Raw genomic sequence first — 24,299 nt, 5'->3', positions numbered from 1 at the left:
ACCAGAAGAAGTGTCCTTGAATTCAACCATCATGCTATATAGAGCGGCACACACTTGGCGGCAGGAATGAGCTAATCTGGTCGTGGGAGAGAGACACCCACAAACTCACCCACTCTTTCTTTAAAGAGAATTCCTTTCCCAGCAAGACATGCAAAACTCATGCGATTCTGAGTGAAACTCGATTACTGCAGTTGGCTTTGCAAGGAAGATTAGAAAAATAAGTTTAGCGCTATCGCTTAGGAGACATTAGACAGTGTGATGCCCGGGCACCCAGAACTATGAAAAAACCAAACAAGTGGAGGGTAACCAATAGGGCACTAGTGTGGAAGGGACACAACACGGCTTCAGGAAGCAATGAGGATTGCCTAACCCAAGTTGCTCTATTATTTATTTTAAATCAATCCTAGCATCACAACAGCAACATCTGTGCTGCTGGAGCAAAGATTGGGTCTGCATGGAGATGTTAAATGCTGGCTCAAATGTGACCCTTTCAAACCAGGTGCGTCAGAGGCACTCTTTGCTGGGGAGGCTAGGGAGATGGGGTTGTTGGCCAAAAACGATACATGTATTTTAATGTGCTGATTTTGTCATTAAGGCAAAGCTTCTTCAAAGATGTCAGAAGGATTTGGACCCCCAATTCCCACAGAAATTAACGGGAAATGGGCATCCAAAAAGCACGAATGTGAAGTAATGGAGTTCCGGATTTCTGTGCTGCTCTGACTCCGTGGTCAGAATGAAATGCTGGAAGCCATTGGTCTGTGAAGCGGAGCCGGCCCATGGGGCTAGTCATTCTTTAAAAAAAGAGACCAGAGATTCTTGCTCCATTGCTGTTGGCTTTATTACTGTTCTGTAGTGCCTGATCCTGCCTGCATGACTGAGCACAGAACTTCTGGCTGTGAGCAGTTCCACTGAGCTCAATGGTTGGAAGTGTCAGGATGAAGTGTCTGTAGGATCAGGTAGTAACATGCCCCAAAATAAGGCCTGGTGCCATAACAACCCATAGACTATTTCTGGTCAGGGTATGTTATTAGCAGAAACACTAGCTACAATCAGCCTCACTCAATCAGAGAGGCAGCAGGGCTAAACTATTCAACTCTCTTGGCACTCTTACACCATCAAGTGTCTAATTAGGCCCAAGTTATTTTATGAGAACACAAGAAGAGGTGACTGATCAGCAGCCTCAAAATCACGAGTTTCCAAAGCACTCCAAGGGGCAGATCTAGCCCCCATCTATAGAGGTACCCTCAGTGGTGGAACCAAGGCAGTCCTGCTGAGCATAGGAGTGGAGAGGTAGATCTGAATGCTCCTGTCATAAACAGATAGCTAAGGGTTAACAAAGGGAACCAAACACCTGACCTGAGGACCAATCAGGAAACCGGATTTTTTTAAAAGCTCAGGGGAGGAATGTTGGGTGTGGTCCTTTGTGTGTGTCTTTTGTCTGTCTCTCGCTATGAGAGGGATCTTTCTATCTTCAAGTTCTAATCTTCAGTTTCCAAGTTGTAAGTACAAAGGTGAAAAAAATAGGCTTTTCTTTTTTTTTTTTGTATTTCTGTGTGTAGTTGCTGGAATGTTTAAATTGTATTTCTTTTTGAATAAGGCTGTGTTATTCATATTTTTTTTCTTTCTAGCTAACCTTTCATATGCAAATTAACTAGTAAAACCACTTTATTGCATGTGTGTTCTGCTGGGTACTTACTCACAGCTGGTTTTTTATTGTTTAACAAGACCCTTTGTCACCTGTAATGGCTCCGTGCTTAAATGCAAGCCAAACTGAGCAGGAGAGAACAGAAAAAAAAAATTCTCTCTGGCTCCTTTTAAAACCAAACCCTTTCTCTCTGCTCTAAAAGCCTAGCATTGAAAAAGAAAAACAAATTTCTACTGGCTTCTGGATTCTATCTTTCCCAACGCTGCCACTCATATCATAAGCATAAATCCAATTCTGAACCTTAGCGTCCAAATGTGGGTGCTAGCATAAATCCTCTAAGCTTAATTACCAGCTTGGATTTGATAGCGCTGCACAGCCAAAATTTCCAGTGTTTGGCTCACTCTGGTCTCCCCAACCTTCCTGGGGATCCCAGACTCAGAAGCCCTGGTCTTACCACAAGGGAAATAACTCCCCTCCCTTGTCTTCTCTTTACTTCCTCCCCAGGCTTCCCCTCCGTGGGTATCCTGGAAGATTACTGTAATTAAACTCCTTGAATTACAGGCCAGAGAGGGCAATTTACTTTCCCCCTCCTCTTTTCCCCTCCCAGTCTTTCCTCGAGAGAGACCGTATCCTGGCACAGGGTTTTTATCCCCTAGAGCCTCACTTAGAAAAGAAAATCCAACAGGTTTTAAAAAGAAAAGCTTTATATAAAGAAAGAAAAGACATAAAATGCTCTCTGTATCAAGATAACAATATACAGGGTCAATTGCTTAAAAGAAAATATGAATAAACAGCCTTATTCAAAAAGAAATACAATTTAAACATTCCAGCAAACTCACACATGTAAATTCAAAACCCAAAAAGTCTATTGTTTTCTATCTTTGTACTTACAATTGGAAACTGAAGATTAGAAGCTTGAAGATAGAAGATCCCTCTCATAGCCAGAGGCAGACAAAGACACACACAAGGGACACACACCCACATTCCTCCTGAGCTTTTAAAAATCTTGTTTCCTGATTGGTCTTTGGTCAGGTGTTTGGTTCCTTTGTTAACTCTTAGCTATCTGTTTTTGACCGCTCCATATAGACAGCATGCATCTGCTGCGTACTGGGGAGCCCCCTTTGATGCAATGCAAAAAAGGCAGATGAGGTGCATGGGAAGGGAAGGCTTCATGGGCAGAGACAGAGGACCAAATGTAGTGAGCTACTTCTATCACAGTGAGATCTTCACAGCCAAAAATATAAACCAAACCTAAATTTGTCCTTTAAAAAAAATATTTGGAAAATTGAGGGTGGCATTCTCAAATCACAAGGTTGGCATCACTTTGCTTCCATTAGAGTCAAGAGGATCACAGTTTCAAAGCACCCTTGTGACTTGGAAGCCTAAATCCCGTTGACTTTAAATGGGATTAGGTTCCTAAGTCACTCTGTGCTTTGAAAGTTCTCCCATGGTACAAATCCAACTGAACATATGAGCAGAGTTAGGCCCATGCTGAGCACTTCTGCAATGCCCCTCTTGTTTTTCCATTCTACTTCTTCCAGGCCAGCCAAATCATCTGAGAGAAGTTTCAGAGTTGTAGCCGTATTACTCTGTATCAGCCAGCACACGAGAGTACCTGTGAACCTTAGGACTAACAAATTTTTTGGACATAAGCTTTCGTGGCCTGAGCCCAATTCAGCAGATGCACGGTGTGGAAATACAGTAGAGATTATTTATACAGTACCTGAAAGAGTGAGTGTTGCCTTAGCAATTCTAACAGGACAATTTTAAAAGTGGGCTAATATCAGCAGGAGGAAAATCACTCTGTAGTGGATCAGGTGACCATTTAAAACAGTTGGCAAGAGGTGTGAGTAACAGTAGGGGAAAATTAGGATGGGGAAATGTTTTTAATTCTTATAGTGACCCATCCACTCCCAGTCTTATTCAGGCCTAATTGATGGCGTCCAGTTTGCAAATAATTCCAGTTCTGCAGTTTCTCATTGGAGTCTGTTTCTGAAGTTTTTTTGTTGAAGAATTGCCATTTAAGTCTGTTTTTGAGTGTCGGGGAGGTTAAAGTGTTCTCCGATTTTGTTTTTGAATGTTATAATTCTTGATGTCTGATTTGTGTCCATTTATTCTTTTGCATAGAGACTGTCCGGTTTGGCCAATGTACATGGCAGAGGGGCATTGCTGGCACATGATGGCATATATCACATGGGTAGATTTCCAGGTGAATGAGCCCCTGATGGGGTGGCTGATGCGGTTAGGTCCTATGATGGTGTCCCTTGAACAGATATGTGGACAGAGTTGGTAAAGGGGTTTGTTGCGGTGATAGGTTCCTGGGTTAGTGTTTTTGTTGTGTGGTGTGTAGTTGCTGGCGAGTATTTTCCCCCTTAATGTTACTCCCACCTTCTTGTCAACTGTTTGAAATAAGCTACCCTGATTACCACTACAACAGTGATTTTTCCTCCTGCTGGTAATGGCCCACTTTAATTGAACTGTCCTGTTAGAATTGGTAAGGCAACTTCCATCTTTTCATGTACTACATATTTTATCTATCTAGCTATCTATCTATCTCTTCCTACTGTATTTTCCACTCCATGCATCTGATGAAGTGGGTCTTAGCCCATGAAAGCTTATGCCCAAATAAATGTATTAGTCTCTAAGGTGCCACAAGTACTCCTTGTTGTTTTTATTGTGAGAAAAGTTATTCTTGCTGGATTTCTCACCCAAGAGTTACTGCAAATCCTGTAATAGGGCTACTGGTGGTAAAATTTCAATTACAAAGAGGTTCAGATGAGCATCCAAACCTTTACAGCTATTCTTGTAGCTACATCTGCCCCCTTGTAAAAAAGGCAGTGGGTTTAAAGAGAAAGAAAATCAACACAGAAAAAGCAGGGTGATGTCCTGTCAAAATGTGAGAATTCTGAAAAACGTAAAGACCTCAGCAGGAGCAAGGATATTTCAAACAAGGGGACACACTCTCCCATGACGCTTAGAAGCTTGCAAGTGTCTCAGATTAGCAAGTGAAGTTACAGCTTGTGGGTGATTCTGTTTTGGCTTGACCCCCACATTGCCTTCAGTGGGAATACACACAGAGAACAAGTGGCCCTTTATCTCCATGCAGGACAGAGCGTGCCGTCCTTAACCTTCAACTGCATTGCTTCTGCTGCTTCTGATGTTACTCACACACGGTCTGGGACGTGTCGTTGAGAGACCATCAGCTAGCCAAAGCTCAAGCAGCAGGTGTTATTCTTTCAGATGAGAAGTGCAAGTATCAGACATAGTATGTTCCCCTAAGATGGTTAAAGCCAAAGGTGTAGATTATTCAGCAGGGACAGAGGTGGGGGAGAGAGACTGTAAAATATTGGGGAAAAACCAAACAATTGCAAAGTTCCCAAGCCAGATAAGGTAAGTGACATACATGCACTGTAACAGGATGTAAACAAGGTTTCAGGGGTCATGCTGCCGGCAAGGCACTAGTCAGTGCTCCTCTTTCAAAGCTTAGTATGCCAATGAGAAAGTTATTTTAATCTGGAAACAAATACAGGAAAGCTGTGAGGAGGGTACTCGACAAGCTTACTGTACGTGAGAGGACTCCAGTGATTTCAGGCTCCAAGACTCTGTGCAAAGCCTCCGGGACGGGAGGCACCAGTGGAGGTGGCAGTGAGAATGATGGCAGTTTCGGGCAAACTGGGGGCAAGATGCCAGGTGAGGAGGGCAGATGATGATGGTGGGGACCCCTCTGGAGGTGAGGGGGAATGAAATCGTCTAGTGTCGGAAAAGTCAGAGGTGAGCCAGTAGGAATGGTCTCAGGGAACGTGGCACCTTGCCCCAAAGGTACCAAAGGCGGTGGTGGAGTGCTGGAGCTGCCTTCTTGCTCTCTGTCTGTGTTAACCTGGAGGAGTGGGACTACTATAATCTCAGGCTGAGCTGTGGTGGTAGAAATGGCATCCTGTGGGAAATAAGGTGGGGTTACGCAAAGGGGCAATCCATCCTTCATGGGCACACAACCCAATGACAGGCTGGCATGCATCCAAACCATTGGACGTTCCTTTCTCTGAGCAAGCTATGCCCTTAGGGATGTTCTGCTTAGCAGCCAAAGGCTCCATGAACACACTGGATAAGGCATACCAGTTTCCCACCCCTGTCCTTTAATTTTCGATTGAACCACAAAGCAGTTCATCTGCATTGCAGCACTTGCTACGATTACACCTACCTAAACAGGAATATTTCCCATATTCCAACTGATTTTAGCCTGTAAACAACACACACACACCACACAAACATACTCTTCAGTCTTTGGTGGGGAAAGCGAGAGGTTATCAAATAGCAGATGACAAGAATCAAGCTACACAAGAGCGACCTATGTGCAGAAATTAGGAAGAGGTGAATACAGCATTAGGGGACACTGTACGAATTAGAGAACCGTTCGCACGACTGAAAGAAAACAAAGTTATGAAGAAAACATACACCATGCTGTGTCCCTTCACCTTGTACAGATGCTGCTGCTGCTGCTGCTGCTGCTGCTGAGTAAGGTAAGGTTCCTTTCTCATTCTGTCCCCACTGCCAGCCGTACTCTGGGACTTTAGCACTTTGTCCCTCACAGCCTGAGGAGGTGGAGACTGAGTCCTGGAAGAATGGCTTGTATCATAGCTAACTGCATCTTTACTGAGGACTATGTTAAAGTATGGCCTGGGAGGGACAGGAGGAGGGGGAGGAAGAGATTTTCCAGTATCTGTTACAGAGGAAACAATGTTGGTGGCTGGTGTTTGAGTGACCTCAGTTCCCAAACGGGGGCTCTCTGTTTGGTCATGTGCAATGCTGGTGGAATTTTCAGATGCAGCTGAGCAAGTGCTGTTAGATAAACAAGCCACATATAGACTGCTGACCTTTTTATTCGCTTTAGTCCCATATGTGGAATTCATTCCAGCTTCACTACTAGGATCTGCCCTGGCAGGGTTTTGATGTTTGGATGAAGTGTCCGATAACAAGGAGCTACTTCCCGAAAGTGATTGTCCAGCATGCACCATGTCCTTGGGAATCAAATTGGCTGACTGGAGACGCCCTGTGGAAAAGCATGGCTTCCCACTGGGGACTGTCGCAAGGGGTGAAGGTGATGAGTAACTCTGACTGCTGCAGCTCAGTGACACACGCTGTGTATAAGGTTTGGGTGCATTCAGGTACACACAGTCCATTATGGGCACTGGCAGCAGGTTGGTTACTTTCATGTCAGTGCGAGGGTGCCATGCAAAGCTCTCCTCTTTTGGAAGAGGAGGACGGGGAGGGGAAAGGGCCTGTCCAATCAGATTCAAGGGAAGGAGGAGGAATCAGCACCAAATGAAGGGAAAAAGAAAAAAAATTGAAAGAATGAAGTTGGTCATTAGACTTGGGTTAACAGGATTGAATTAAATGAGAACAACATATGAAGGACATACTGGGTGAGACCAAAGGTCCATCTAGCCCATTATCCTGTCTTCTGACAGTGGCCAATGCCAGGTGCCCCAGAGGGAATGAACAGAACAGTTAAGCATCAAGTGATCCATCCCCTGTTGCCCATTCCCAGCTTCTAGCAAACTGGGGCTAGGGACATCATCCCTATCCATCCCAGCTAAGAGCCATTGATGGACCTATCCTCCATGAACTTTAGTTCTTTTTTGAACCCTGTTCCAGTCTTGGCCTTCAGAACACCCTCTGGCAAGGAGTGCCACAGGCTGACTGCGCTGCACGAAAAAATACTTCCTTTTGTTTGTTTTAAACCTACTGCCTATTAATTTCATTTGGTGACCCCTAGTTCTTGTGTTATGAGAAGGAGTAAATAACACTTCCTTATTTACTTTCTCCACACCAGTCATGATTTTATAGACCTCAATCATATTCCCCCTTAATCGTCTCTTTTCCAAGCTGAAAAGTCCCAGTTTTATTAATCTCTCCTCATAAGGCAGCCATTCCATACCCCTAATCATTTTTGTTGCCTTTTCTGAACCTTTGCCAATTCCAATATATCTTTTTTGAGATGGAGTGACCACATCTGCACACAGTATTCAAGATGTAGGTGTACCATGGATTTATATAGAGGCAAGATGACATTTTCTGTTTTATATCTATTCCTTTCTTAATGAGTTCCAACATTCTGTTAGCTTTTTTGACTGTCACTGCACATTGAGTGGATGTTTTCAGAGACTTATCCACAATGACTCCAAAATCTCATTCTTGAGTGGCAATAGCGAATTTAGACCCCATCATTTTATATGTATAGTTGGGATTATGTTTTCCAATGTGCATTATTTTGCATTTATCTACTTTTTAAAGGATGCCTTTTTGCCTCTCACTGCTTCTTTTACTTTTTGTTTAGCCACAAGCTAAGCACAAGTTAATAACAAGCTAACACGGTATCGTCAAGCCCAGAACTCAACTTGTTCGCTCTCAATGCTGCTTGTTGAGGTATGGAAAGGTTTTCCAGCTTTCAAATTCAAATCTATGACGAGCATCTCACTTTGCTTTCAGGGCTAACCTTACTCTGGGTACCGCAGGGAGCAGCCTGGGTACCCAAGCTCCTAACATTCCCCAGGAACTTTGAAATGCAGATCTGACCATCAGAACCAGTCTCTGTGTTCCATGACCCCTGGCTCAAGCACTCCCCAGATTTGGGCACATTCAGATCCAGAAGGAAATATGAATTCTACAGCTCAGGCCTTTCTCTACAGCACACTAAGGAGATTGCCGAAATCTGATTCAGTGCCTCTGCCAATGACACCCCATTTCCCTTCTAAAAAGATCCCTCATTCACAAAGCACCCTCAGAAAAACAGAACAATTTTAATCTATAGCGGAATTGGGTTCCCAGAAACTTGTCTTTAGAGTGAAGCCTTCTGATAGCAAAATCATGTTCCTAGAGAAGCAAAAAGAAACTCCTTCATTGTTTCAGTGCATCGCAGTGTACAGATTGTAACTCTAGAGCAGCGTGGAGATTGCAATTCCAGTTAGAGCAAATCTTTGCTAGAGCCAAATTGTTCTGTAGCAAAAGAACTGACTTTGCTACATGGAGGTTTCACTGTATTTATTTACAGTTGCAAGTAACTGTAAATCACCATTTGTTAGGCGGAAAATGACTAGAATGCCAACCTACAGGATATGAATTGCCTCTATTCTTCTTTGGAGGCTTTAACTGCTCAGAACTTTATTGCCTTGATCAATGTTCTCTTCTAAAATTCATCACCCTAGGCAGCTTCGGGGCAGCTCCTATTCTCGCTTGTATTGGTATAAAATCCAGAGTAACCCCATAGATTTCAAAGTTGCAGTAGCCATCCTACCAGTGTTATGCTAAACAGAGGCACTCAAGCTGGGATGAGGAGGAAGGCAGTGCAGCACTCCCTGTGAGTGGCCCTTGGCTGTAGCGTAGGCTTCCCCACTGGCCCAAAATAGCTAGTCTGTTGACAATCTGGGCATGATGTAAGGCACATGTATTTACACTGGCTGCTGTGGAGATGGTTGGGAGGGGAATCAGACTGGAGGAGGGGAATTTGGCCTTTTGCGGGTGGTTTAATTTATTGTTTTTGTAATTTCTGGCAGGGGCTCCCAGATTTTTGGATAGGCCCTTTTTTATCCTTGGTGTACAGCTCACTGAATAATCAGGAGTTGCCATGGAGAGCCAGCCAGTAGCCACCCTGGTTATCACACTGGGATACCGCAGATACAGCTGGGCGACTGGAAAAACACTGCCGCATTCCAGATGCTACAGATTGCTTGTTAACAGTGACTATGGTACTCCACATTTACACCCATGTGGCTGAGAGCAGAATATGGCCCTATTTCATTTGAAATTACTTGAAGTGCCTTCAGGACTCTTCTATAAGCAGCACTCTGGGAAACTAAAACTGAGCTATCTCTGTTCATTTATATGCCCAATAACTGACTGTGAAACAGCTGCATGTCTCATGCAGGAAGGAGCTCACTCCTTTAGTGCTTCATTACTTCTTATGCCCTTGGCCGACTGGTGCCCTCTTCATCTTTAACTTAACATTTTAGGCACAGTGTCTGATCTGTGACTTTGCCAAGAGCTCGCCACGATTAAAGCAACTGCCCTGTACTAGGGATGAGATTTTACCGGGGCTCCATTTCACATTTAACGGAGCAGGAACAGGTGCATTCCTCAAGAAGGCAGTTTATAAAGAAGGGTTGCTTAGGTTTTCCCATCCCACTGAACGCAATCTGAAATTGCATCCATGCACACTGATAACCCATCCATAGGTTAGCATTTCTCTTTGCTTGGCAGACCAATTCCAACACTTCAGATTAGACTTGGGAGGAAAATAACCCTCTCACTATGGACTGACAAAAGGTTATATAATTTCTAGTGTTAAAGTGACAAGGCTTTCTCTAGTTATTTTTTAAGGCCATTCTGTGGGTTTAGGAAGTTTAATTCTCCGTTCAGCCAGCTGCAGTTGGAAGGTCAAAGCGCATACATAAAAGACATACAATAATGGATCACTACCTCTTCGCTAAGCCTTCCCACACAATGTGAACAGTACTTTCCCCCGCTATGGCCACCAAGGAGCTCAGCATGCTTTAACACATATTCATGAATTAAGCTTCACAGCACTCCTGGGAAAGATGCATTCTCTCCATTTTGCAGATAGGAAAAATGAAGGCACATAGACTTACCCAAGCCTACGAATTGAACACAGGGTCTCCTGACTCTGAATCCTGTGCTTGACCCCTCAAGAAAAGCCTCAGATCCCCTGGAAAGATGCTTACCTGTGGTTTGCCCTCTGAGGAGAGGTTGGGACGCACACTTCTATAGCCCTTGGCAGCCAGAGAAGATGGCTGGATATCTCCATTAGAGGATAACCTCCAATCATCTAAAAGGGGAAGGAGAACTTCAGGTCTGAGTGAATTCACTCTAGCTAGATGGGGAATGAGGAGAGGGGAGCTGTTGCTTTTTGCTGGGCAACAAGAAATACATCCGGGGAAACAACAAAACAGATCAACAAGCATATGTACCTGTTTCTGGTTTTCCTGTCTCCAGAGCTATGTGTGCTGCAGAGAGGAGGGAAGGAAGAATGGAAAAATAAGGGAAAAAAATAAACTGTTCCATTTACAGCAAACATGTACCCACTGAATTCAACATTCAGGCTACTTCATTTCACACACACAATGCTTTCTGACAGGGATGCCAAATTGCCATAGAAACTGGCTCTAAACATGATGCCCTCACAGTTTCTGACCTTTGTAAACACAAGGCGATTCATTCAGAGCAATGAAGAAACAATTGGTCATTGACATTCAGCTGAGCTATCTGCTCTCGTGCTGCAGTTTGGAGTCCAATCTCCCCACACACAGCTGCAAATGCAGGGTCTCAGTGTCAAGCCATGATGTCGGCTGGATAACCATAGCTGTCCTTTCTAACACTGCCGCATGAGAATACCTGCTCCAGAGACCCATTGACAAATGAGATGTCTATTTTGTGAGTACGGGTGGGGGTACAAAACATGATGTCATTTTACAGCCCAGTCCCTGTGGCTAGAGGCACTGAGACTATCTACCCATCACCCACTGAGTTCCTACCCCTCTTCCCACATTAGCTGTTTAGGCCTCTCACATTCTGTGCAAAGAGCTCTTCCAGCTCCAACATGCATTTCATAAAGTGATTGAGGGAGTCAGCAAAAGAAGTATTAATGAGCTAATTTCCATAGTAATGGGCTCATTGCCATTCAAGCTGCTGGAAGTTTATGAGGCTGCCAGCAGGAAGGGTAGGTGAAGGGGGTGGGGGTGAGGAAACAGAAAATGGAGAGAATGAAAAGAGGAGAGGTCATGGGTGGAGCAGGAGGGGAGGAGAAAGGGAAGGTAGAAAGCAGTGCATTAGGGCTGAAAAGAATAGAATCACCCTTTCCTAACAACAGGTCCTGTAATTACATCTGCTTCACTTTCAGCGGAGAAGCTGAACAACCCTAACTTTTAATAGTATCTCCCCTTTGGGAGTTCATCTATATGCAAAATCCAAGGTGCAGGCAGGGTTAGTGATGCTTTGCTTGTCTCCTGTAATTAAGAAATTACACATCTGCTATTTAAAGACCACAGAGGTCTACGGCAACACTGTCAACTTGGGATGCCATCCCGGTGCCCTTGACTACTGCAAAAAAATAAATGCCATTGCTCCAGCAACTACACAAGGACACTTCCCATGCCCCCCAGTGGCCTGGGATGAAAAGAGGGACCCAAAGGCCTACTTGGGAAGAAAGGATGATTTTTTGGCACTCCTCCCAGCAACATGAACCAACAAATATGCCTTTTCCCCAGTGGCGTATAACTGGTTGTGAAACTCACACTCAGAGGTTCTGGGGCTTTGTCTTCCTTAAGCGGCTTGCCTCATGTAAGAGATTTATGAGTCTGCTTTTGCTCAGGTCTTTAGCGCTAGCGGGAGAGGATCATGCTTTTAGCACTGAAGGCGTGGACTCAAGCACCATGTGGGGTCAGTTACAATTATTGTATTTTATGCTTAACCTTTTACATACTAGACTTACTTTCTGACTGCTGGACATCCTGAGAACATGGGGGACTGATACTTGGCCTTTCCTCAGAGGCTGAAGATGCCCGTAGGGTCACGGTCCCTTTTCCAGTGCAGACTTTAGTGGGATCCTTGTCTAAAGAAAACACACACAAAGGAGATGTTTTGGTGCATGTGATTCCAAGCTAGTGGAAGCCATCATAGTTCTATGGCAGCATGCTGGTGGCTCTGGAGTAATTCTAACACGGCTGTCCTGACTGAATTGTTCTAATTTTTATGCAGATGAACATTAGCTTTGGCTTTAAAACATTAAGTAATAACAGCAGTTGCATATTTAAAAAATAAGTAAGATAAATGATGAACACACAAATAAAGTTCTCAGTCAGTGTAACTCAGCTAGGAAAGTGGCAAGACCTGATGGCTGTTTGGAATAAATTTCACAGGTTTGTTTGCTTTATTAGGCCTGGTCCACATTCAGATTTTGTACCAGTATATATTTTATATCACTATAATTTCACCCACACTAGGGGTGTTGTACCACTTAAAATATACCAGTACGCAGCAGCATAACTTGTGTATGTAGACAAGGCCTTAGCAGTGAGTTCCATGCTGGCTTGATGGAGAATGAAGTTTTATAGTTATCCAGAATAAGGGATACAGCCCAGGCAGTACAGTGCATGCCTCCCACACACCCTGCCCTCTTACTGTGCCATACCCACGAGATCACCCTATAGCATCAGAAAGAAGTAGTTCAAAATACAACCACTAAGGTCACCTTCCTTCCCCATCAATCAGATCACATCAGCCCTTTGGAGGCAAAGATCTTAGACGTGTGCTTAACCATCCACATTTGAGTAGTCCCACTGAAGTCCATGGACTACTCATGTGCTTGAAGTTAAGCACATGCTTTGCTGAATCAGGGCCCAAGTCCCTCCACTGGCACCCCTTTCTCCAAGGCATCAAGTTTACAGCACTCCCATAGGGGCTGCTGGCCTTGAGGACCTGCAGGTCTGCAGCTCTAGGCGTTCTCCCATGCCTTCCCCTAGGAATGGAACACTTTGCCTGAGCAGGTCTGCAAAGCCATTAGTCTCTCCTCACATACATCCCTCCTAGGTCTCAAGCCCTCCAAGGTACCTCCAGAGCACTAGCCTTGTCTTTAGCCTGACCTCACATTCAAACCAATCTCCCTCAAGTCACGCACTAGCTTTTGCTGTACATTGTTGGATTCCTTCCTTCTCTTGCATTTACCTGGCTCATCGTGCCATGTCTGAAGTTGGGCCCTGATCCTGCAGTGACAAGTGCAGATGGACTGCTGTGCCTGCAGTTCAGTGAGGCTCAGGTGCTGCTCAGGTCACAATGCAAGACCAGGGCCTTTGTTTTTAAGCTCCCCGGAGCATGGTTCATGCCCCATCTATACTGCGAGTGTCTAGCGTACTGGTGGGCATGGAAATCAGCATCATACTCAAGCTTCTTTGGGGCAGGGACTGTCATTTATTGCAGGGCCCAGATGCTCAGCTGCAGCAAATCAGCATATCACCATTGCAGGGGCGGCTCCAGGCCCCAGCACGCCAAGTGCGTGCTTGGGCCAGCAAGCCGTGGGGAGCGCACTGCCGGAGCCATGAGGGCGGTAGGCGGGCTGCCTTCTGCAGCTTGCCTGTGGAGGATCTGCTGGTCCCGTGGCTTCAGTGGACCTCCCACAGGTGTGTCTGCAGAGGGCCCGCTAGTGCCGTGGCGTTGGCGGACCAGCAGACACTCTGCAGACAAGCCGCCGGAGGCAGCCTGCCTGCCATGCTTGAGGCGGCAAAATCCCTAGAGCTGCCCCTGACCATTGATGTCAATGGAACAATGCTAATTTACACCACCTAAGGATCTGTCCCTATCTTTGTACGGGCCTCCATACTGTGATAGTGCTGTGGCTGAGCCACCAAGGTTAAATAAATAACCACAACTTCAATGCTAGGAGGTTCAACAAGTGTCAGATGTTTGGTTCTTATCTGAACCCCTTTGTGTTAGAATCACCAGGCCTTTACTTGACAGTCCCAATACTTTATGGGCTTAGTGTGAAAGGTTGTCTCAAGTGGTGTGGATCGAGGCCTGTAAATGGAGGATGACAAGAGGGATCAGAGACAGGGACGTACTTTCTTACTGCTACAGGGCTGTAGTTCATGGCTCCATTTCAACACCAGAGCAGTCCCAATAAACTCAGTGGGTCTATTCACAAGCTTAAAGTTAGGCACATGGTTGATATCTTGTGAATCAAGACAAAGAAGACTAGAGGGCCCAGGTGGGCCCATCTTTGCCACAGAGGTCTGTCCCTGATTTAAGATTAAGCCTGGGGAAGCATAGGCAAAAAACCTCAAAAGATTTTCAAGTACATTTTCACCAAGTGGCCAGAGCCGTCTGTATTGTTTCCAACCCACATTTTATCTCATGATCAGGTTTTTGTTTTAAAAAAAGTAAAATTTGTCTTAATCAGTCTGGTAAAAAATAAATAAAAAACCACCATCCACTGAAGGTGAAAGTGCAGGGTGTGAAGCTGAAGCCTTGAGACTGGAGCTGATGTTATTAAATGATTATTTTTTTTTGAGTGATAGGTTGACACATGCCCCAATCTGTGCTCTGAAGTCACACTGTATAAATCTTGTATCTTGGGAATAGTGATTAACCCACAACAGGAACCACTGACTTTGGGCAAGTCATTTCAACACTCCGTGCTTCAGTTTCCCCTCCCCACTTTTTGTCTATCTTGCCTGTTCAGACTATAAGCAATTCAGGGCAGGAAGTGCCTTGCACAATGGGATTCTGATCTTAGTTGAGGCCTGTAGGTGTTACTATAATACCAATTATTAACAATACAACTGCAACTTTATAGAGGAAGGGTATTATTCTGATTGTGCAACCAATTTAAAAGCTGGGTGGAAACTATTTTACATGAACTTTCATTGAGTTCTTCTCCGTACCACATGGATGTCAAATGTTAATGTATGAAGTATGTTGGAGGAGAGAGAGAATGTGTATTAAGGTGGCAGGTTGCAAGCACAACAGGACAAGGTGCAGTTATTTACACACCCAGTTTTAAATGCAGATTGTGCCCAGGTGCTCCTTCTAGACCCAGCCTTCCCCAAGCCACTGCTGAGCAAAACATGGGCTGTTTGCCTTTTGGAATGAACAGGCAGCTCTGTTGATTTTGGTAATGCCATTTACAGTCCCTGTCTATACTATGGATACAGGCAACCAAGCTAAAACTCAGTTATAACCTCATTGTATTGTCCACGTATCCAGTTACAAATACGGTTCCAGTGTGTAGAGTCTGACAGTTGTTCATACTCAGGTCAATGCCTTGGTCGCTCGCTGGCCTGGTACCAGAGTTCATGTGCTTTTCCAACAGCCATTCCAGTATCTTTCGTTGTTATATGCAAATTGAAAAATGCATGCCCATCCCAACACTGAGTCAATTACTGAACATCTTTCCTGATGTTTGACTGAATGGTAGTGCCAGCCTGACCTTAGCTGTCATTACTTTTGGGACATTATAATGTAGGGGTAGGGGTCGATTTACAAAACACAAGTGGTGGTTAGACACCTGACCTGGGACTAAAACACTCCCCCTTAGTCCCCAGTATTTTGATTCTATAACAGTTAATGTGGTTTCATGAATTATACTGTCAAATGGGTTATGAAAACTAGAGATGCGACTCAGTCAAAAACCCCAAATCTGAGCACCCCTGAACTTTGGGCTTTGAAACTTCGAAATCAGGATCCAAAGACGCATATTTTTGCAGATTATTACTTATTACTATAGCACCCAGGAGCCTGATTGTGGGCCAAGACTCCACTGTGCTACGCGCTGTACCAACACAGAACAAAAAGGCCTTCAAGAGCAAACAATCTAAATCAGGGGCAGGCAACCTTTTAGAAGTAGGGTGCTGAGTCTTCATTTATTCACTCTAATATAAGGTTTTGCGTGCCAGTCATACAATTTAACCTTTTTAGAAGGTCTCTTTCTATAAATCTATAATCTATAACTAAACTATTGTTGTATGTAAAGTAAATAAGGTTTATAAAATGTTTAAGAAGTTTAATTTAAAATTAAATTAAAACTCAGAGCCCCCCGGACCGGCAGCCAGGACCAGGACAGTGTGAGTGCCACTGAAAATCAGCTCGTGTGCTGCCTTCGGCACACTTGCCATAGGTTGCTGTAACAGGGTCCTCCGCCTGCCCCTTTCCCTGAGGCCCTCTGCTGCCCCAATAAAGCACAGAGAGGCTTCTCTTGCTGCAGCACCCATGGCTTTATTTACACAAGTTCCCACCACCAGTGATACTATTTACAGAGCTTGCAGGCCTGACAATCTCCTCTCCTACATGGAGTCTGCCCTCAGCCTGGAGACTGACCTTCCTCTGGCTGTTCTCCTCTCTTCTGGTTGCCAGCCAACCTTTATAGCCCTTGAAGCCTCCGCCCACAGGTGCAGCCAGTTCTAAAGGCCAGGCACCAGACTTCTCCCCAGCCCCAATCTATTTCCCCTGATTGGGGCTGGCTGAACAGGGGCTAATTAGGTGCCTTTGCACCAGCACCCTGCTACACATCTCCCCTCTTAAGCTGGTGGCAGGCCTGGTCTTCCTCGGCCTCACTTTCCTTGGCCAGGGATTTTACTTTGAGGTTGGGCCCCCTGCCCAGCCGAGGGATCCCCAGGAACAACCCCATGGGGCTTTGGCACACCCTACCCACAAAAGGTGCATTGGGTAGGGGGTGGGGCACCCCACAGGTCCATGCTCACCCAGAGATCCTCACACCATTCACATGGCTGGGCCGGCCGCTCCAGAGGCTCCCCTTCCTTTTCTAGTGGGGGTGACGGCTCAGAGCCCGCTGCCCCGAGTCGGTCCCCTATCTCTTGTCCAGGCCTTCTGTCCCTTTGCAGTTGGGCCTTCCCCTGTTGGGTTTCTTCCACCTTCCCCGGGGTTCCCTCCCCCAGGTGGTCCTGCCCAGGAAGCTCCCTTGGCTTCTCAGTTACTCCCTCAGGTTCCCTATTTTGGCTTGGTTGTCTAGGCTGCTCAGCTTTTCCCCCTGGAGGTTGTGGGGCCTTCCCTTGCTTCAGGTCCACCTCCACCAGGGTCTTGCCCTCTCTTTCCAGGGTTCTCTTTCCCTCTTTCTTCGATGGTCGCTTCCCCATGGTCTCTCTCCCCTTCTGGGGAGGGCGCCAGTCCAGCCCCAGGACCACGGGGTAAGCCAACCCTTCGATTACCCCCACCCACTTCCAGGTAAACCGCCCTTGCACTTCAAGGGGTACCTGGGCCACGGGACAATATTCCCTATCCCTGTGGATGCATTCCACTAACATCCTTTCCCCAGGGATGAGCCAATGCAGCTTCACTAAGCGCCGCAGTATAAGGGAGCGAGCAGAGGCTGTGTCCACTAGACCCCTCTGGGGCCTTTTCCCAACCTGCACCAGGATAGTGGCCAACCCACGCCTCTTTTTCCATCCCCCCCAACCCTAGTCCATCCACAAAATTCAGCTGCCCCACACTCCATCACTGGGCAGTCCCGACTTTTATGTCCTAGCTGTCCACACTGCCAGCATACAAGCTGCTCCAGGCCGCTAGGTGTCCCCTTGGGCTCCTCCCGTTGCCTGTCTACCGGGTTTGCCCCGGCATGGTCATGGGGTTTCCTGCCACCCTCTGTGTCCTGGAGGGCTCGATGCTCCCTCGGTGAGAAGTCAGCCTGTGCATACTCCTCCATTTTTTGCACGGCAGCTTCTAGGGTGGCTGGCTGATGTCACCGCACACTGTCAGGGAGGCATTGTATAAACTGTTCAAGGATCACTTGATCCATTATCTGTCCCACGATGTGGGCATCGGGCCTCAACTACTGTGTTGCCCAGTCTCTTAATTTTTGAGCAAAGGCCTGGGGTTGCACGCCCCCTGCCTACTGGGCTGCCCGAAACTTCTGGCGATATTTCTCGGCCGAAAGCCCGAGGCGGTCCAAAATTGCTGCCTTCACTGCTTCATAGTCCCTGGCTTGGGCATCCGTCAGGGCCATATACGTGGCCTGTGCCTCCCCAGCAAGATAAGGGGCCAGCCGCTGGGCCCAAGTTGTCTGGTCCCATCCCACACCAGGGCCACCCGGTCGAAGGTACCCAAAAAGGTGTCAGGGTCATCGGCTGGGGCCATCTTACAAAGGCTGAGGCCTGGGGCCCGGGTGCCATCTCTCACAGCAGGACTCACCAGCTTTTGCAGGAGCTGCTGCTGCAAAGTCAACTGCTCCTTGATGAAGTCCTGTAGGGCCTTCTGCTGCTCTGCCTGCCAAGCGAGTAGAACCTGCCTCTCCAACTGGTGGGACTGCTGGAAGGACTGCAGTGCTTTCTGCATTTCAGTCTATTGCTCAGTGAGCCATTGCAGGGTGCTTTCCATTGCCGGATCACCAAACTGTGTCTTTGGCACGAGGTTCCCAGACAAGCCCCCATGTGTAACAGGGTCTTCCACCTGCCCCTCTTCCTGAGGCCCTCTGCTGCCCCAATAAAGCACAGAGAGGCTTCTCTTGCTGCAGCACCCATGGCTTTATTTACACAAGTTCCCACCACCAGTGATACTATTTACAGAGCTTGCAGGCCTGACAATCTCCTCTCCTACATGGAGTCTGCCCTCAGCCTGGAGACTGACCTTCCCCTGACCGTTCTCCTCTCTTCTCACTGCCAGCCAACCTTTATAGCTCTTGAAGCCTCCGCCCACAGGTGCAGCCAGTTCTAAAGGCCAGGCACCAGACTTCTCCCCAGCCCCAATCTATTTCCCCTGATTGGGGCAGGCTGAACAGGGGCTAATTAGGTGCCTTTGCACCAGCACCCTTCTACAGTTGCCTACCCCTGGTCTAAGTTGAGGCTGTCTCACTTTATAAAAATTAGTTCATTTTTTCAATTTAAAGAGTCTTCCCTTGGAGCGCTGGAAACTGCAGCTAGTAGAAAATTTTCCAACGGAACAATTTTCTATTAGAAAATGGCGTTTTGATGCAACCAAAACATTTCATTTGAGCTTTATTGTTTTGACTTTTATATTATGTACTATAAGTTATAATACAAAAGTCTAAATATTTTGACTTTTACATTACAGATCACATAATATCACACCGATACAACTGCAACAAAATATTTTTGGAATATTTCACTTTGCAAAAATAAAAATTCAGTACTTGACTTTATACCCCAATATGGTACAAAATCAGATTTTGAGATTGCAGAATTTGCCACCCAATTTTTTAACCAGCTCTACTGGAAATACAAACACTGAGCATTGTGCTAGTGTGTCAGAATTGGCAAGTGAAAATGACTATAAATGGCAAATAGAGTTGGTTAGTCTGGTTTCACAGTCCAAACTCAGCAAAGTGCAAAAAGGGTTAATGGGGAAGTTTTTACTTTATCGTGGCAAGAGAGGATGTGCGTGTGTGTGAGTGAGAGAAAGAGCAATACAGGTGCTGAATGGAGACTGAGCCTGCAGAATGAAATCTCTGATGTCTATTTACTTCTCTATGGACCTAAGATATACAGGAAATATTTTAGACTCTTCAGGAATTTGGTTTAAAATGAGGTTACAACAGTCATGTTCATACCAAGAATTAGCAGAAGAGTTTACATAGATCCCAAATTCAAATATGCTTATTATCCCTGCAGAGAAACTGGATTATTGAAAACAATGAATTGTGTCATCATGGTTTAACTCTATTAGCTGTTGATGAAATCTACAGCCTGGAAAATGGTGAAAGAAGGATGAAGCTAAAAACTATCTTAACAAGGGGGTGAGGCAGATAGAGTGGATGATGGCCTACTAATGCGTTTGGAAAAAAAGATACCTGTAGGAAGCATTAGGTCAGGAGAACTTTTCACTTTCTTCACAGGGATTATTTTAACAGCAGAAATAGAGCGTGCACATAAAGGGACGTCAATGGCTGCAAACACAAAAGTGTAGTTGGTGCATCCAGAAGGGAAGAACACAATTAAGGAAACATGCCACAAAGCTTTCTAATGTACTTGGGAAACCAGGAATGACAATAGCAGGAAATTTCATATTCAAAAGCAGTCCAGAGAGCAGTGATGCAATCATTAAAAATAGCCCCTCGATCATCCTAATTCAGGATGTGTATCTGTTGTGCAGGGTACAGTAGTGCTTAGTGAACTGACTGAGTCCTGGCTGCCAATATACTGTAAGGGAAGAGAATCTCAAACATTCATTTTCAGATGACGTAACTAAAGTTTAGTATAAACCTTTAGCCAAGAAGCTACATATATTACATGCAAAGATAAAACATCTTAAAGTTGCAGAGTTAAAATTATCCAGAGTGAGGAAACAAACATTAAGATTCTGAGAATAACATTGATTGGCCACTCTGCACAAATCCTATGTTTTTGATGGTGTATATTTTACAACATTAATAGCAAGGAGTACAGAATTGTGACCAGGAGTCTTGAAAAGTATCCAGAACCAAAGGGTACCATCAAGGTACCCAGTCTTGAGAGAACCATTCAGCCAAGCAGTAAATCAGAGGGATTCTGTTTAAACTCCTTTTTTCTGCATACTAATTTTAACAAAAACACTGGATTTTACCAACAAACACTGAACATTGTCTTAGAGGGATTTTTCTCTTTTATGCAGCACTGTGCAACATTCTAGCACGTGTTGAAAATTTCTAAAGGTTGCTCACTTCTCCAAAGCATCTGGTTCGTCCTCCCCTACTCTTCCTAATGTGGCCTTGAATGAGCAGTACTGAACTCTGTCCTCATGGGGCATAGGCAAAGTTAGTGATGGGTGAACCTCAAGAGGTTCAGCTGGGATAAAACACCTGAGGGGAAATCATGGTGCCAGTGAAGTCAATGGGAGTTTTGCTATTGACTTCAGTGTATCCAGGATTTTATCTTTAGGATCTGACATTGTAACGTCTCTGCATACAGAACACTCATTGATTTCAAAAGGTTGGAAGCCTCCCTGAGCTTTATTCAAAACTGCTTTTGGTCTGCAACGTTAGGCTCAGAAGAACAGCTTCTTCTTGTGGTGGTCTTGTGGCACTTTGGCTGTGGTTCTGGAGGAAACCTGAAAATGCAGAGCTACCGAGAGGAATGGAGCTACCGAGAGGAATAGAAAGCTACCGAGAGGAACGATGCGTGGAAGAACTTGGCTAAATTCTTTCAAACCTCAAGAAAGGCTGACTTCCAGTTTTGGGGTACAGTTCTGAGCTAATTTGTATTAGAGATTAGCTTAAATCAGAGACTATTATCTACCCCCTCACTGGACTTCAAGGAGAGGTTTGGACACAATGCGGCCCTGTTCCAAACTGCCTTTGGTTTGGGGAATAATCCCACTAACAAGGTTTTCTAAAAGCAAAATATAGCTTGGGCTCTAGTTCTATTTCCTTCTGAACTAGCTCATTCATTCATCTATAATAAATACGCTGCCTGTCAGAAAAAGCCATCAAACGAGAGGAAAGGGCATGAATACCAAAGAAGAAGCCTGGGGACAAAATCTTCCCACCCCAAATACACTAAGAATAATAATAATAAAAAAATCTAATGGTGTAAGGCCAGGTTCCAAAGCCTTTTGGAAAGGCTCATGTTCTTCAGCAAGTTTGGGATCAGGCCCTTGCTGACAAAGATAGTTTTCCTTAAAATATTAATGTTAATTTAATATTGGGTCGGTCCCCTCATGCTGTGGTTGCAGCTAAGCACAGTAAGACATTGTAATGATTCAACTGCAGGGAAATAGCTGCGCCACTCCAACTGACGTGCAGGGGAGCTGCAGAGATTATTTTGAATGTACTTGACTCACCTTGCTCTTGTCCATTTGTGCTTGATATCAGCCCATTGACCACAGTTTTCACAATGTCAACTTCTTGTTCTGAAAGACAAAGAGAAAGCCGGGGCACCCAAAGATAAGTGAGATCATGCTGAACACACTGCAGGGCCTGACAATATTCAGGATTTCAAAAAAAGCCTTTCCACTGTCTACAGCAGAAATATAGGAGACGTGCGAGAAAGGAACAGGACAGGGAATAGTAAAACACTGTGGATATACATGTGTTGATACCATGCTTACCCACATCCCCAGATCTAGGGACAGAAATTCACTTCCACTCTCATCCTTGTCCATTGACACTGAGCTCCTGGGGGCAGGAACTGTCTGTGTGTTTGTACAGCACCTCGCACAACTGCATTCCAGCCCAGACAGGGGTCTCTAGACGCCACCATAAAAAAATTAAATACCCACCCCAGTCACTATTTTCTAATCAGGTTCCCTCATACAAACCCACGGGAGATCAAGGGTCTGCCCAGGTGCCCAGTACCATTCCAGAAGTATCTTCTGAAGTGATACTCAAGACTGTCCTAGGCTAGCAGCAATGGGGACCCTAAACCAATGGTCCCCTAACTCTGGGGCGCATCCCTTTTGGGGGTTGTGGAGGACTGTTGGGAGGGTGCACAGTGGGGCCCAGGCCAGCCCCCACGGGGGTGGGGAGAAAGTGCCACCCAGTCCTGCTTTGCCCCCAGTCCAGACAGGAGGGGAAATGACAACCTGAAACCACGGTTTGATTTTTATTATGAAAACTTCTTGTGGCCCTCTCGACAGTGGAATCCCGCACAGGAATGGCTGATTCAGAGAGAACAGATAAAAACACAAAACAGTCACAGCATTAGAACTGGACAGGAGGGTTTCTGAAGTTAAAGGCAGGCATGTGAGGAGCAGTGACTTACCAGAGCTCATTGTGCCAGAGGAATTTGTCTTCTGCACTTCCAGGTTCTGGTTTTCTCTGTTTAAATGAAAGAGAGAATCCTGCCGTGATGCTGTCTGTGCTGTTTACACTGATGGAAGCTTGCAGCACCCTTCTAGCAGATTGTGTGCTGGCTCCCCAACCTCCTCTCCCCACAAGGTTTGTGAGACCCTGTTCCAGAGATAGGCTACAATCTTCTCCAGAGCGTTGTCTGGAAAACCAGCTGTCATATACACCTATCTTTGCCTCCTTGGACAACAGCAGCATGACCTAGAGTAGCACTGAGCACCCTTCACTCTCTCTGAAGCCAGGCCAACAGTTCCATTTCCTTCAAGAGCAGCAGCCACTAATTTCCCAGCCTAAGGAAAAGCAGAACCCAACTGAGTTTAGATCAAAGAGAAGCAGCATTTCTTGGCAATTTGCAGAATGGAGAGAAGACAGAAATAAACAGGATTTCCGCCTAATGTGGATACTATTGGAGGAGCCTTTCGACCAGTGATACTCAAATCTCAGTGGTTCAGGAGCCATAATAGCGATCAACATTACCCAGAAGAGCCACACTAGTGTACATTCATTGTTTTATTTACTACAGTACCATATATTAACATTTAGTATAATTATTCTCACAGCAAAATGACTGACCAAGTAGTATTATTTTACCAACTACAATTGGTTAATAACATAGGAAAAGCATCTTGCTTGGTTAATAACTTAGACTGGCTAATATTTAAATCACACAGTGTTTTAGTCTCATGTACTGCAAAGAGTCGCAGATGACACATTAAAGAGCCACCTGTGGCTCGTGAGCCACAGTTTGAGTATCACTACTTTAGACTATCCCTAAACTTTAAGTCACAAGATCTGGATTATATGCAAGGTCAACTGCACTAACAAGTTAGAAAGCTGTCTGGCCTCTGATAGCCTGTGAGATATGCAGCACCATTACAAGGTGTCTCATCTAGAGCTGTGCAAATAACGGCTTTTTCAAGTCACTGGCCATTTGGAACAATTAAAAAAAATAGTTTCAGGTCTATCCAAAAACTAAATTTTTCAGAAAATTAAAAAATTAAAAGGTTTGGGTCAAATTAAATGTTTTGTTTCAATTTGGAGGATTTTGTTTTTTAACTTTTTTAATTGTTTAAAATAAATTTGAAGGAAATTTCAAAATGAAAAACAGTTTTGAGCTGAAAAATTGAACACTGCATGAAAATATCCAAACGAAATGTTTTAAATGTTTTTTCAGAATATGTATTTGTGGTTTCTTTCCCACAACAGGAATCTGTGAAACATTTAGACATTATGGAAGCTGCACTTTGCCAAAAAAACTTTTAGATGAAAATTTCTGCCTATATCTAATCTCATTAGAGAGAAAATCCCTGAGCAGGAAATCCCAGCACATAGTAGTACTTAGATACCAACATGACTGATCAT

The 24,299-nt window shown here is 45.1% G+C and overlaps 1 protein-coding gene across 39 annotated transcripts in view; it reads right to left on the bottom strand.

Annotated features, from left to right (window-relative positions):
• The window catches only part of SORBS1 (sorbin and SH3 domain containing 1), a 297,291-nt gene that overhangs the window by 76,333 nt on the left and 196,659 nt on the right, over positions 1–24,299 (bottom strand). For 11 of the 39 annotated variants that reach the window (XM_075072805.1, XM_075072806.1, XM_075072807.1 and 8 more), the window contains exons 3-9: positions 22,852–22,907; positions 21,932–22,000; positions 19,965–20,060; positions 12,147–12,266; positions 10,627–10,662; positions 10,381–10,484; positions 5,208–5,579 (exon numbers count right to left, since the gene is read on the bottom strand). In XM_075072805.1, coding sequence (XP_074928906.1) covers positions 5,208–5,579; positions 10,381–10,484; positions 10,627–10,662; positions 12,147–12,266; positions 19,965–20,060; positions 21,932–22,000; positions 22,852–22,907 — 853 coding nt within the window. Of the gene's footprint in view, positions 1–5,207; positions 5,580–6,117; positions 6,922–10,380; positions 10,485–10,626; positions 10,663–12,146; positions 12,267–19,964; positions 20,061–21,931; positions 22,001–22,851; positions 22,908–24,299 lie in introns of all 39 variants that reach the window. The other 28 variants (XM_075072808.1, XM_075072809.1, XM_075072810.1 and 25 more) reach the window with 5 other exon arrangements.

The sequence above is a fragment of the Chelonoidis abingdonii genome, chromosome 16, assembly GCF_003597395.2.
Source record: "Chelonoidis abingdonii isolate Lonesome George chromosome 16, CheloAbing_2.0, whole genome shotgun sequence".
In the NCBI taxonomy this organism is placed as follows: Eukaryota; Metazoa; Chordata; order Testudines; family Testudinidae; genus Chelonoidis; species Chelonoidis abingdonii.
This window is presented reverse-complemented; position numbering and strand designations above follow the sequence as displayed.